This window comes from Oreochromis niloticus, linkage group LG3 (assembly GCF_001858045.2).
Source record: "Oreochromis niloticus isolate F11D_XX linkage group LG3, O_niloticus_UMD_NMBU, whole genome shotgun sequence".
In the NCBI taxonomy this organism is placed as follows: Eukaryota; Metazoa; Chordata; class Actinopteri; order Cichliformes; family Cichlidae; genus Oreochromis; species Oreochromis niloticus.
The window spans coordinates 85,428,740-85,444,862 of NC_031967.2; the positions used below are offsets into that span (position 1 = coordinate 85,428,740).

The 16,123-nt window shown below is 41.0% G+C and overlaps 1 protein-coding gene across 1 annotated transcript in view; it reads left to right on the forward strand.

Moving 5' to 3' along the window:
- LOC109199520 (NLR family CARD domain-containing protein 3-like) overlaps nt 1-16,123 on the forward strand; it is an 87,469-nt gene that overhangs the window by 33,011 nt on the left and 38,335 nt on the right. Inside the window, exon 7 of the mRNA XM_025905275.1 lies at nt 3,854-4,027. Within this exon, the coding sequence (XP_025761060.1) occupies nt 3,854-4,027 (174 nt within the window). The remainder of the gene's footprint in view (nt 1-3,853; nt 4,028-16,123) is intronic.

Sequence of the window (16,123 nt, forward strand, 5' to 3'; positions counted from 1 at the left end):
TTGTCAGTCCAGGCAGGGTTAAACCGACGGTTTTCATTGTCAATTTTATGCTTGTGGATTGAGAAAGACATGCTAATGTCACATCATACATTACGATGATAGCTTAATATGTTTACAACAAGGTGCATTGTGGGTTGAATATTGCTAGTCTACTAGAAGTGTTGCATTCACAGTTCACACTATGCTGTAGGAATTTCAACCTGCTGAAACGCCATGCATTACAGGGACTTTCAACCCCAGGTAGGCCAGTTATGCATCTTCGGATCCTCATTATGTCAGCAGCTATTCTCCACCATGAACTATGTTAAAAACAAACACCGCTCACACCTCACAGATGACAGCTTACAGTCCTGCGTGAAGATGAAAGTGACTTCGTACAGCCCCGATTTGCAGACGCTGTGCGGAGAGGTTCAGGAGCAGAAGTCCCATTGTAAACATACATGTTTTTCAGCATCTCTTTATTGACCACTTTTCGCACATGGTTGCTGTACGCATACAGCCGGCTGTAGCTTTGCAGCTCACAGCCCGACACACACCAACACAACAGCACAGATAGCACAGGTGTGATTGCGGGTGCCTCTCAGGTGCGTCTGCCTCCCCTGCAGCGGTGCTGCAGACCACACCCCGCCACACACATTAACCTGGTAAAATACATATTTAGGCAGAATTTTGCAAATATCTATTTTTCATTTTTTAGCAGCATAGTGCTTTTTTTCCAATTATTTTTTAAAAGTCATTTTAAAGTTTAAAGTCATTCCAAAGTTATTTTTTAAAATGGATCATTTTAGTTCAGCTGGGTGTCTTTCCTTTTGTTATATTTCTTTAAGAGTTCAAAATGTGTTAATTACATGAATAAAATGTAATTTTCTCTAGCACTTTATGGATTTCATAAGGAACACACCTTAGTTGTTCACACAAAGCATAAAGTTTTAAAAAAAAAAGCAATATATACAGTGTTATCTTCATTTTAGATGTCAAAAAGTATTTGCGGCTCACAGTGTTCTCTTTTGCGTGGAAGCCGGGTCCAAATGGCTCTTTGGGTCTTAAAGGTTGCTGACCCCTGGTGTAGAGGCTTCACCACAGTCCCACTGTCGGCCACCTGAACTGGAAGTTTGTTTTGTTTTGCACTCTGAGGATTCCTGTTCAGTGTTTTTTTTTATTTCACACAGCAAAACTTGACAACTTTTCATGTTTTTATTATAATTGTACGACTTTAATGTGAAAAAGTCATTTTTTTTCTCTTGGTTGTTTGAAGCTGCTTCCTGTTGGCTTCTGCTGTTTGGAGTTTCCGTTTTCTAAGATTCTACATTCTGAACTTTCTTAAGCTCTGAAGAGAGTGTGAAACACTGAATGATTTCAAGCACACACTTTGTCTAGTAAACTTACATCTTTCATTTTTTGCACAGATTGAAGGACTGTGGTTTGTCAGAGATCAGCTTTGATTGTCTGGCAGCAGCACTGAAGTCTAACCCCTCATATCCCAGAGTGCTGGACCTGAGTGGAACCTACAACAACCTGCAGGATTCAGGAGTGAAACAGCTGTGTGTTCTTCTGGAGAATCCACGATGTCGATTTGAAACTCTGAGGTCAGTCACCATGTTTAAGTTGTGCTGAGATGAATATGATGTGAAAGTTGTGCTGACACTGTGGACCAGTAGGCCAATAGACCTCTATACAGGAAGTCTAGTTCTGCTCTTTTTAGAACTTCTGATCCCTGATCCTCTGAGTCTGACTCAGTAGATAATGCAGAGTTCTGAGCTGATGTGGGTGAGGGGACTCGGGCAGCCTGACAGACTTGATGTCCATGTCTTCACTGCTTGTCCTGATAGAAATAAACCTGAGTATCCTTGCAGGTCAGATCTTATCAGTCACACCTGTTAGTGGAGCTCTCCTCTAGATTGTAGTGCTTGTTAAACTAGGATGGTTTTAGGAGCCTGGACCGCAGACTCCAAGGGAAGTTATGACTTGGAAAGACTAAACCAACCTATTAGAGGTGTTTGCACTAACATAGTTTAATACTCAGTTTTACACCTTTATTGTTTCACAAAGGGTTAAAAAGTGAACGTACACAAAGAGATTGGTGGTGAGATGGGCATTTCCAGCACTGTAGATGTGTTCCAGCTCAGTGTTCATGGAAATAATCCGGAAAGCAGGATTCCTTGATAAATGTCACACCTTTTTAAAGTTATAATGCACAGGGAAAACTTTGAAACTGTCGGTCAGATATCTACTCAGCCAATCAGGTGTTTACATGCCCTTCACTGATCTTCAGCTTCACCCTATTATCACCCCCTCTCTCTCTTTCACATCTGAATAATCTTCACTTCACATTTCAGTCAGTCCAGGTTTCATTAGCACGTTCACTTTAGCATAATCCATTTTAATCCAAACACCTTTCTCTTTAAACTCTGTTTGTCAATCACAGTATATCCAGTACAATCCTCTTTTTCACTGAGTCACACACATTCAGAGATCAGAGTGTCCTGTGTGTGCTCTCATTCACTCACACTCACTCTCATATGGCTGAAGTCTGTTTGTACAGAGGTTAACCTCAAGAAATCACATGATTGGGTGGGGCTAGGTTTCACAATGAGCTCTCCGCAACCTTGGCTGATTGTGACCTACACCCCTTTTCACACCTTGGCTCATGTGATTAGGTAGAGGGTCAACAGGGGGTTCATGACCCCTTTGGCGGACTCTCCCACGGGGATTAAATCTCGGACTCTCCACCATTTGACCCTAGAAATAAAGAAGCTTCTCAGATGAGAGATGAAACGTCTTCAAGAAAATTAAAGAAGTCCAGATGCCTTTTTTTCTAAGCTCTTTAGATGACAGAGATCCTTCACAGACACCTCATCAGTGGGACTCTCAGAGCTACCAGCCCTTTCCTAAAATCACAAAGCTCTTCATTGAAATCAATGATATCAAAGCTGGAATGAAATGAGTCCAAGTCTTCTGCTGATTCAGCATCACATTCATCTTTGGTCCTTGTTCTGCATCCCCACCATGGACTTCATTCCTTTCCAACCCAGCCTTGAGTGTCCTTTATTCAGCTCATCCTCTGCTTTACTTTTACACCTGATTTTAGCTGCTTTATCTCTCTTTCAACAAGTTTATGTGCCTCAAGCTTTTTCTTCTCTCCCTCATAACAAGACAGCTTCTTCTGACTGAGAACATGTTTGAGCAATTTACTAATCCAGGGCTGCTTATTGGGGAAAATAGTTCCTGTTTTCAAAGTAATCCCCATTTTTCTCAGGAAGAAATGTAAGTAGAAATAAATGATCTAAGTGAGAACATGAGCCTTTAAAAAGGCTCTTCTGAGGCTGCTGCCAGTGGTCAAAGCCTCAAACAAAGCTATGTAAGTAAATATGTGATCATAGCTTTAGTTTTTAAATGGTTATTCTAGTTAACACAGATCAGGTGGGAACAACTCAATAAAATCTAAAAAAATATTAAGTGATCATCGGTACTCAGTTTGTTCAATACTGAATACATTGGAGCAGAAATTGTCCACATTTCTGAAATATTTCTGGGTGTTACTGTTACCAAAGTGCCATCTAGACCTGGCATGTGGTTGTTATCTAAGTGGTAATTATCAATTCTACTAAAATGAATACAAAATAAAGAAATTTGACACATTTTGTTGATACCAAAAGCACACTGAACAATTCAGTGCTCTTTTATTGCTGTTCTCTCTTCACTTCTTCTCCTCTGATTCTCTCCACATGTTGCTCTGCATCAGTGCTCAGTTTCCTGACAAAAACAAGATTAAATATTTCTAAATATAATAGTATCTCATTACACTTCAACATAAGTGTTTTATTTTTGTAATTGTTTATCTGTTATTTTTCAGACTGAATCACTGTGACCTGTCAGAGAGAAGCTGTGAAGCTCTGGCCTCAGGTCTCAGCTCTCAGACCTCTAATCTGAGAGAGCTGGACCTGAGTAACATTAACCTGAAGGATTCAGGCGTGAAGCTTCTGTCTGAAGGACTGAAGAGTCCACACTGTACACTGGAAACTCTCAGGTGAGATCAAGCATTGTTTTTTCATCAACTGACGTAATTAGCAGATTAATATTAAGGCAGTCCTCTAATAAGAGGAGATGTGGAGGTCTTCTGAAGTCCAACATACTCTTAAGTTGAAAAGTTCTAAAAGGGGAAGTAGTTCCTGGGGAGCTACTTGCTCTTTTGTTATTGTCCAAGTAGAAACTTGATGGTGAAAATAGTGATGAGTTTGCAGAGCTGAATCCAAAGCAGACTTCTCACAGATTCTGAGAATGCAGGTTTCATTACTGTCCAACCAGCACTAAATGAACGTCCAAAACTACACTTCACATTTGAAATACAGATGATCAGGGGGATCTGCACTTTGTGTTTACATCTTTTTTGTGTAATCTGTTTACTTGCTGTTTTAGCTGTTTGGTGGTTGTTGAGATGGTTTTGTGAACTTTTAGCTGAGATTCTGATATTTCTGTAGATACCACACATGTCTAATTACTTTGTATAGTATGAATGGCCAAAAGGAGGTTTTTAACAGTAACAAAAGTTGTAAAACTTAAGAAAATATAGTTAAAAGTTCAAAACCTTCTACGTCTGGTTGCCCTTGATAAGGAGCAGATCAAACGAGTTAAAAATTATATGTTATAATTATAAATGGCTTCAAGAGCACATTCAGGTCTGTGAGACTCATTGAGACACCAAGCCATGGCTCTGTGCTACGTGCACACATTTTTGCATCTCTGCCATTCAAACACACTTTGTATATAGTTTATATACAAATGCACATTTGATCTTTTTTAAGGCAGCTGTTTTTATTCAGTGTTTTCGTAAAAGCCTTTTTTTTTATCTATTTACTGCTTTTAAGAAGAACACACGTGAGGTTTAAGACCTGGACAAGTTTGAAACCTTTTGTCCTCCACACTGAAAAATGGGTGAAAATAAAAAAGGGTATCACTTTAGCCAGCTCCTAATTTTATCAATTCCACTCTCAGCTTCTCCTATATATCTGCACTCAGTTTTGTGGTCTCCAATATCAGATATCACCTTTAAAGTGCTTTATGTTCTATTTTAGGTGTATTTAAATTTAATCATGTAAAGCACCTTGAATTGCCTTGTGCTGAAAGTGTGCTGTACAAATAAAATTGACTTGCCTTGCCTTGCCTAGACAGCAAGTGTAATGGTAGAGGCCAGGCACATAGATAAACGGTCAGGTGTATTTAGATGCAAGCATGTCAGGAATGAGGTTAAAATACAAGAAAACATTTACAAAAAAACATTAAAACAATAATCAAGACAATAATTTGTATGAAAATTAAAAACAAGCAAGTAGAAAGCCATAATAGGATCAAGTACTCATAAGGAAGTCTAAATAAGTAAGTTTTCATTTTAGACTTAAAAGATTTCAGTGTCTCTGCAGCTTTGCATTCTCCCAATAGTGTTTTCCAGATGTGAGGAGCATAGAAACTAAAAGCTGCTTCTCCATGTTTAGTTCTGGTTCTAGGGACAACCAGTAAAACAGAGCTGGAGGACCTAACTGATCTAGATGGTTTGTACAATGATACCAGATCTCTAATGTACTCTGGTGCTAACCCATTCAAGGATTTATAAACTAATAAAAGCACCTTAAAGTCTATTCTCTGAGCTACAGGGAGCCAGTGTCATTACTTTAGAATTGGGGTAATGTGCTTTATTTTCTTGGTTCTAGTGAGAACACGAGCAGCAGCGTTCTGGATCAGCTGCAGTTGTCTAAATGATTTTTTAGGTAAACCTGTGAAGATTCTGTTACAGTAATAAAGGCAGCTAGAGATAAATGCATGGATGAGTTTTCTAGGTCTCCTTGTGTCATCAGTCCTTTAATCCTAGAAATGTTCCTCAGGTGATAGAAGGCTGACCTTGTTATTACTTTTATGTGGTCCCGGAGTTTCTGTGAATAATCTCAGAGAAGAATGATTCCCTTGCATCCTTCAGGGTAGTTGATACTTATTCAGCCTCTCTTTATATATCACGCAATGAACCTGGAGTCGAGTTTGCCGCCATTTTCTCTCAGCGCGCCGGCACTCTCTTTTTTCATTACATACCAGTGGATCACTTCTCCACGGAGACTTCTTTTTACTAGAGACAGTTTTAGCCTTAAATGGTGCAATCTTATCCATCAAGTCTGAGATTTTGGATAGAAAATCATCTCTGTTTGTTTACTGAATGTGTGTTAGTGGATGTTGGTGATTCTAATAACGCAGAAGTGTACATCAGTTTAAAGTTTTCAGCTGAGTTTTCTTTAAGAAAGCGTTTTTTTTTAACAGTGCTCATACTCTGATTAGATATTTTTGCTAAGATGGTGCTATCAAATGAAATGCAGAAATGATCAGATAATGTAATATCAGTTACGGCAATGTAACAGAAAGGCCGGGGATCGAACCGGCGACCTTCCGGTTACAGGTGCGCTTCCCAACCCCCTGAGCCACGGTCGCCCACAATTATGCAACCCTCTTCTCCCACTCTTCACACACTGATAGCAACACCGCAGGAGAAATGCCAGCACAGGCATCCAGTATCCGTAGTTTCAGGTGCTGCACATCTCGTATCTTCACACCATAGACAATTGCCTTCAGATGACCCCAAAGATAAAAGTCTAAGGGGGTCAGATCGGGAGACCTTGGGGGCCATTCAACTGGCCCACGATGACCAATCCACTTTCCAGGAAACTGTTCATCTAGGAATGCTCGGACCTGGCACCCATAATGTGGTGGTGCACCATCTTGCTGGAAAAACTCAGGGAACGTGCCAGCTTCAGTGCATAAAGAGGGAAACACATCATCATGTAGCAATTTCAAATATCCAGTGGCCTTGAGGTTTCCATTGATGAAGAATGGACCCACTATCGTTGTAACTCAGATAACTTAAGATAACTCTTTATTATTGTCATTGCACAGTCATACATAGTACAATAGTACAATGAAATTGGAAAACTGTCCTACGTCGGCACTACATGTAACACAACACGACACGATACGACACAAACAACACAACACAGTATAATAGAGAAGAGAAGAATAAGTGTATTTGTATTGCACACTGTTATTATTGCACATTAATTATTATTGCACCTTGTTATAAATATAAATATTATTATTATTACTGTTTTTAACCGTTGTTACCCCCCCCCCAAAAAAAAAGTCCAGGTAGGTAGCCAGTCAGGTCAGCTATTTGCATTGATCAGGGCTATTGCCCTGTTGTAAAAGCTGTCCTTGAGCCTATTTGTTCGGGACCTCAGCAGCCTGAACCTCCTGCCAGACGGCAGCAGCTTAAACACCCCGTGTCCTGGGTGTGTGCAGTCCCGTAGGATGCTGCATGCCCTCTTGAGACAGCGAGTGCTGTACAGGTCGTTCAGGGAGGGAAGAGGATGTCCAATGATTTTTGGGCCATATTGATGACCCTCTGGAGTGCCTTTCTCTGTGCTGTGGTGCAGCTGGAGAACCACACACTGATGCAATATGTCAGCACACTTTCAATGGAGCAGTGGTAGAAGACGGTCAGCAGCTCCTTCTTCAGGTCCATTTTTCTGAGGATTCTCAGAAAGTGGAGGCGCTGTTTGGCCTTCTTTAAAACCACAGCGGTGTTAGAGCTCCATTGGAGGTCTGTGTCTATGTGCACACCCAGAAACTTAAAACTGGAGACCCTTTCCACACACTCCCCGTTGATGCTGACAGGCTGCAGCTCAGACTTCCTCCTTCTGAAATCAAGTACCAGTTCTTTTGTCTTGTTGGTATTGAGGTCCAGGTTGTTATCTACATACATGTACCCCATATACCACACCAAACCATCACTTTTGTTGTTCCAACAGTCTTGGAGGGATCCATCCAATGTGGGTTAGTGTCAGACCAATAGCGGTGGTTTTGTTTGTTAACTTCACCATTCACATAAAAGTTTGCCTCATCACTGAACAAAATATTCTGCGTGAACTGAGAGTCCTGTTCCAATTTTTGTTTTGCCCATTCTGCAAATTCTGTGCGCTGATCTGGGTCATCCTCATTGAGATGCTGCAGTAGCTGGAGTTTGTAAGGGTGCCATTTGTGAGTAGCTAATATCCACCGAAGGGATGTTCGACTAATGCCACTCTCCAGTGACATGCGGTGAGTGCTACGCTGTGGGCTCTTGCTGAGTGAAGCTAGGACAGCCACTGATGTTTCTTCATTAGTGACAGTTTTCTTGCGTCCACATTTTGGCAAATCCAACACTGAACCAGTTTCACGAAACTTAGCAAGCAGTTTGCTAACTGTAGCATGGGAGATGGGTGGTCTCGTAGGGTGTCTTGCATTGAAATCTGCTGCAGTGACCCTGTTACTGCGTTCACCAGATATCAACACAATTTCGATCCACTCCTCACGTGTTAACCTCTTCGACATGTCAATGGCTGTGAACAAAGAGAAACTTGTAAATAACTCATGAAAGAATAAAGTTAGGTTGAAACCAAGCACACCATTGTTTTTCTTGTGACATTACCAATAAGTTTGATGTGTCACATGGCCCTCTTCCTACTGAAAAAACAAAAGTTGTATCCAAGATGGCTGACTTCTAAATGGGCACCATGGTCACCACCCATCTTGAGGAGTTTGCCCCCTCACATATACTAATGTGCCACAAACAGGACTTTAATATCACCAACCATTCCCATTTTATTACGGTGTATCCATATAAATGGCCCACCCTGTACTTTTAGTGTGTAAGGATCTATTGCTTATAATAACTGGTGTTTTACTTTCAGAATATGAATGAGAGTGACCGGACACATTTAGGTTAGAAAAGATGTAATCTGGTAACGGTGTCCGGTCGACATCAGATATCAGACACGGTTAGGTGGAGTGGAGAGTGATAGGTTTGTAGCTTGAACCTATTCGCTGGAACGTTGAAGGCAATGTGATTACACAGCAAGCAAGACACGAGTAGGCAACATTCTTAATGTCTCACGTGCACGGGAGAGAACTGGACAGGCGCCGTTCCTTCGCTTGACCCCAGTTGCTCTCGTCCGTTCCCCCGTAACACTGCTCTTTTATTGTGGTTACATGAATATGCATAGGTTCATTAACATATGACATCTTATAGGTATACCTGTGAACAAAGAATACCTTGTGTGTGTGTGTGTGTGTGTGTGTATGTGTGTATCTGTGTGTGGGGGTCAAACTGTGACCCCAGGAAGACTCCCCAGAGCCGTCCATCTAACCAAAAGGCACTTAGACTAAAACAGATATAGATACGTTTATCCTACCATAAAACAACAAGACAAGGTACGACCTCTCCCATGCTCCTAAAATGTGGGTGTGAAAGTCAGAGAGCCCTGGAATGCACACAAAGCTTGCAGACTATTAAGGATCAAACCTCTACCAATCTACACCTACTTATATACTTCTAAGCATATATGAGTAAATATCTCTAAGCATAAATGGCAATAAACAATACAAATCTAACAGAGAGCCATATTGTTTATAATTAGTAGGTGGGTGTGGTCCCACTTTTGGTGTCAGACGAATCCCTTTTTTTATTTGGGTTTGAAGGGGTTCGGGGAACAACTTAAATGGTGATATGATTACTGATGAGGATGATGATGATGAAGGTGTACAGGCATCAACTGGTGAGTTTGTGCACAGAGTTGAATCTGCATACTTAGCTGTAGTCGCTGTAGTCGCTGCTGGAATTGAAGTTGTTGGGGGTTGACATAGTAACTCAGCTGTTTGAGCTATGTCAACTGATGTTTTTCTGCACAAAGTTGCTGAAACTGTTTTTCTTTTGAAAGTTGTCAGGCGCCGTTGTTTTTAGGTTGGCTGAATTGTCTCTGGTGGACTTAGAGAGATCACTGAAGGGTGCAAGCATGTCATGGTCTCTGTGTGATCAAACTGGTTGGCGTCCATTGTGTGTCTCAGCTGATACCATACGAGCTGATTCTGACGTCTTCATCTCAATTTGAGAACAGGGCGATGAGTTCACATTAGACAACAAGTTCAGAAGATAAAGCCTCTGACTTATTAATGTTACGTTCATTTCTTGTAAACAGGTGCTTCCTTTCACAAAAAAATCTTAAAATTATTTAGAAATCGAATTGACCTTTCAGCACAGACAGGTTTAGGAAACCTGCTGAACGATTTCATCCTGCTATATTCTTCATCTGAGGGCGTTGCTGGAATTGGTCCAGATATTTGAAGTTCTACCTTGTAGTTCTTAAAGTTCTGAAGTAAATCCAAGAAGTCTTTCTTTAAGATTTCAGATTTTTTCAAAAAGAAAAAACCTGAAATTTCATGCTGGGGCCGTCAGCAGCTCAAGCATGAACAACAACTTTTTCTAACTGGTATTGATGTACAGCTTTTCAGTGCCTTTAATTGATCCATCATGAATAATAGCAAGTGCCTTCCCTCGCTTGCTGTTCTCTTTGCCCATTTCTTGTTTTATCTTTGTTTACATTACTCAGAACCGGAGCATGAGGTAAGCTTAGAATCCATAAACTGCAGTTGCTGTTGCTGAAAATTCATCAATAATTAACACATGAAATTATCTCAAGGGCTGGATTTGGCCATATGTTTCATGCCCCTGGTTTACACAGTTTAGTATTCAATGTACTAGTGAATAACTAACAAGAGTGTCAGACATTCAGACTGGTTTTCTTTGTGGATGATGATGTATTCTCACACTGATCCTTCATGGTGATGCTGCCATCCACTCACTGCTCCTGGATTCCTCATCATCATCTCCATCAGCCCTCACAATACTCCACCTTCATCAGCTTCATGTTCAGGAGCCTGGATGGACAGTAATTCTTTCCATGGGTTACGGTGGGACATTGACAGCTGAAGTCAAACAGCAGTGAGAAATGAAAGACTGATTCATTTCTATTTAGTCTTGTGATGTGCAGCTTTGTTCAGAGCATTAAGGCCCAGCAAAGATTACTGAGGTCATAGAGTCACTGATGAAACCTGTGTGTTTATAGAAACTGAAACCAGATGAACCAGAATAGAAGGACATTAAAATGAAGTGTCAGCTACACAAAGGCAAAGCTATTCAGTTGTTGCTGTGAGTTATTTAAATGGAGGATGGAGTCAGACTTTAAGCTGCTGGAGTCAGTCACTATATCCTGTTCTCCTCATAGAACCTGGATACACAGACTCACCTGTGACACCGTGACACACAGTGTGGGCTACACACACATTAGAAAGTGGATCGGTCACACCTGTACAATCATTTTTATTGCTGGGTAACCATGAACACTTTGAATCACCATTAATGGCATTGTTACAGCAACATTCAATCATCAATTCAAAAGTAGTGTATTGTGTGCTTATTTTAATACTACTGCAGTATGTGCTTCAGCAGGCCTGCTAGTTCAGAAACTTATCACCACACACAAACACCCCCTGTGTGCGTCATAAAACTAAGGCACTGAGTGTGTGTTTTTGTGTGACTTCGTGCTGATCACAAAGGGTCATCTCGCCTCACCCCTGTATATAACTTAGCTTCCTCTAACGGTTTACCCATACACAAACACAGGTGAGGCCATAAAGAAGTAGAAGTAAACATCCTCACTAAATAAGGACAGAGAATCTTCACATAGGATGTCCCTACAGTTAAACACTACAGAAGAATGTCTTTGATCATACAGTTTGAACTAAGGTTGACAAATTTAAGTAAAAAAAATGACAACATTTAAAAATTTCAACCTAACGAAGTGCAACATTCAGTGTGCAGATGTGAAACAAATCAGGTGCTTTCTAACAGCAGTATTCCCTTTAACACAGTAGCAGTTCAAATATTTCTGTCAATCTGAGCTGAAACATGAATCTAATCAAATCAAATCAAAGTTCTTTGCCTCTGCCAGGACGTTAACATTTGATCTAGTTTGTTCCAAACAAAGTTCCCCTCAGAGTCCAGAGCCACCAACATAACATTATAACAGGCACCTTTGATCAACAGCAAGTGAACATCTTTTTTTGCCTGTCCCATTTGGTTCTTTAGCCGTTAGAATTGTTGTCTGAAGACCAACAAGGATACCCAATGGATTTATTTTGCCAAGTACTCTGTTGAATCTGCACTGGTCACTTCACTTTATTGTTATTGATATTTATATTTAAAAAGTGCAACACTGTAATTTTCTGCTGCTCATTCCTGTGCAATATCCCATCTGCCCTCCCGTCATATTTCTTTTCAAGATTTTCTTATTTAATCACTAGTGTACATATATTTATATTTATAGATACATATATATTTAGTCATCTTTTCTCTTTTACCATGTCTCTCTAATATTTTGTTCTTTACTATTTTTCTATTTGTTATTTTATTTTATTATATTATATTTTATTATATTTTTTCCTACTGTATCATGCTGCTGAGAGACCGCTGCTCGTCAAACACATTTCATTGCGATGTTGACCCTGTGCTAACTTGCATATGACAAATAAAACTGAAAACTGAAAACTGAAATGGATCATCACGGCCTTGCCGTATTGGTCCATTTGATCAACCTTTGTTGTTATTATTAATTTTATTTTATTTTCAGTTGTTACAGATGGGACAGACATGACTGAGGGATAGGAAACGGAGAAAGAAAGATGAAGTAAAAGAAAAACAGAAGGGAAGAGGGACAGTGAGAAAGGGCACTTAGAAAGAGAAAGAAGAGAGAAAAAAAATCTCCTGGATCACCTGTTGAGAGAAAAAGAAGAGAAAACAAGCAAAAAAAAAAAACAGAGCAACATACTAAACACAACACCATCACGTTAATCTAGCTAAGTGTAAACAGCAATAAATACTAAATGTTGAATGTTGTTGTGTAGCAAGCAGGACCGACAGCGCACATTGTGCTTGGAAATAGCAGCCAATAAAGGTGTAGTTTATGTCTATGAACAGTGAACACCCGTGTGCACACCTGTGTGGATCAGCGCGCTTGTATTCAAAAGGTTTCCCCATTTAACGGTCTGCTAGACAATGTAGAGAGCCATAGCCCCATCCCCCAGGGCATGAAGCAGGCATGGAGGAGATCCAGGCTCCAGACATCCAGAGGCCCCAGAGTGCGAGAGCCCAAGGAGGACCACCGGAGGGGCATCCGTGCCACCCTCCTGTGAAGAGCTGAGGAGAGCCCCAGATGAGGGGTCACCCAGTAGCCATGGAGCAGAAGCCAGAGAGGGCTGCACTGGCGTGCCCGCCGGCTCTGCCGGCAGCCAGCTGTGCCAGAGTGAACCGAGCCGCAGGCCCAGAGGCCGGAGGCCCGAGGGCCCCCTTTGCACCGGAAGAGGCCTGACCGAGCAACAGGCACCAGGCCCCGCCAAGCAGTCACCGGGAGTGAGCTGGTACATACCTGAGCGCCCAGCCCGGACACCAAGAACCACCAACGCACCGACCCCTGAGGGCATCAGTTACCAGCAGGGAGTGATCAGTAGACTTGAATTTGACTACGTAAGCGGGGTCATCATCTGAGCTCTCCATCAGCTGAGAGAGATAAGAGAACACAGGCAGAATTACAGAGCATGAAACCAACTTTTCTCCTTCCAGAAGTTCAGTCACAGACCTGCAACAGAAACAAGAATCAAAGATTCAAATGACGTAGAGCATTCATTTACTTATATACACAAACATGCAGGGACGTGTTCAAAGGCAGACGTCTGGCAGCATCATTATAGTTCTTGCACTATCTGTACTGAGTGTGCTGACTTTATGTCAAATGTCCCACTGCTGTGCAACATGAATCACATTCTGCACGTTTCAGTCAAATGTCTCTGTTTTCATTACAGTCAGAGCAGGTGAACGCAGCGCCCACTCTTCATTGCTATCATGCACTGTAACTCTCAGGTAACGATGGTTACCCAGCCTTGTCCAGTACTCTCCAGAGAGACCAACAGCTGGTGCACATTGTAACAGCTGCTCAAAGGCAAGATTATTATTATTATCATTATTATTATTATTATTATTATTATTATTATTATTACCATCATCATTATTATTATCATTATCAAGGGCAGGGTAACCTGCAAGAGCTGTTTGCATAAAGAATAATACTCATACTTTTATCTTTTCACAAAAGGTCTAGAAACGAATGTCCACAATTTAATTGCACTTTAACCTGTGAAGCCCCAAAGAGGTTTTCTGAACTTCCTGCTCCAAAATGAAGTGCCCAAAATAAACTGAGTATTTCTCTGCAATTACTGACTCTGTGTAAACAATCTTGGTATAAAAATAAAGCTAACACTTGAGAGATTTCATCAGAGGCATAAATATTGCATCAAATATTACTGTGTCAAAGTTACTAAAACTGGAACAAAGAAAAAGTAAGTAGATTTTTTCCTTGGCCAATTTTTTTTATTTTTTTGTTCAGCATATAATCCTTTTAAAAGTCAGTTGAATTGTTTAGGTATTAAAGAGCAGAAATGGTTGTATTTCATTAACAGGCGTTGTGCTGCCCTCACGACACGTGACCATGTGAAGCTAGACAGCCAGCGAACAAAATAGACGAGATCTTCCACACAAGGCTTGCTTTTCTTGCTTTTAATGAAGATCCTTTAAAGCCTTATCCTCTCTCAAGGCTTCTCCTTTCTATTTCTTATTTGTAACTGGAATATACAAAAGGTGAAAATAAATTGCTAGCTAATACACATCTTAATAGAAGAAACATAAAGATTAGCCTAGCTTAACACGTGCGTTACATTAGCATCACAGTTCACTCCATGTAAACACATATAAAAGTCATTTCTGAACACATTAATACTCACAAAGACGAACGTTTCCCAAGGTACAAGCGTGTAGGGCACTTATAGCGTGTACATGAACTTATTCACTGTTTTAATACTGCCGAAGCACTTTTCACAGCGTTCACGGAGAAAAAACGTCAAAGATAGGCAAAAGATCAGAGCGCTCCCTCGCTCCCATTTCCGCACATACAATACAAAGATAGCTTGCGACTAAGACGTCTCACTCTGAGCAAATTTCAATCACACACATCTTAACTGTTTTTAGCATGAATTACTTATATTTCTTAACTTTGAACTTATTTATCACCTTAGTTACGTAACTTAATCAGACTATGCACTAACTACTGACTTTTGACCAAAAGGCATAACACTCCCCGCTTGATATAACACATTATATCACAATAAACATCAATACAACATATTCAAACATTATTTAGCATCGAAGAATATTCATTCAGTCTCTGCAAGCAAAACAACAATCTCTGAAACTGGTTGGAGAAACATTTTAACAGTCCCATCTTTTACAGTCCGCACTTCCACTTTTCGGACCTTCTTGTCGCTGCTGGGGAATGTTTTTACTACTAGTCCCATGGGCCATTCATTCCTGCTGGCTTGGGAGTCCTTCAGCAGGACCACATCTCCTTGTGTGACATTAGGTCTAGTCTCTGTCCATTTTGCACGACTTTGTAAGGTGGACAAATATTCTCCTTTCCACCTTTTCCAAAAGGTATCAGCAAGGTGTTGAACGTGTTTCCATTGTTTCCCAAACAACTGCCCTGATGAAAAGTTCCCGAATGGAGCAGACACAGCACTCATCTTCTGCGTTAGTAGCATTGCTGGAGTGAGTACTGCAGGACTGTCAGGGTCAGTAGATATGGGGACAAGAGGCCTTGCATTAATAATTGCCATCACCTCGGCCATGAAGGTGCACAACACTTCATGAGTAAGACGTGTTTGTTCAGTTCTTACCAACATGGCATCCAGAATGCGCCTGGAGACCCCAATAAGGCGCTCCCATGAGCCTCCCATGTGCAACGCATGAGGGGGGTTGAATGTCCAAACACACCCTTTCCCTTGCAGGTACTTCCCTACTGCTTTGTTTCCTGAGTCTAGCCCTAATTCCTTACAAGCGCCCACAAAATTGGTACCTCTGTCTGAGCGCAGAAACTTGGCTGGGCCCCGAATAGAGAAGAGCCTTCTTAATGCATTGATAAAACTGTCAGCAGACATAGTCTCGTTGGACAGCTCGAATGATGACTACTTTGGCTCGGGTGAGTTCTTGGACATTTGGTGTCTCACTGAAGCTTTTCCATCCCCTTTATCCACTTGTCTTTTGTGCAAAGGATGTAACTACATTAATGAGTCTGGCTATGACTCTGCAAAGTGTGGTCCAGTACTCCAGTTT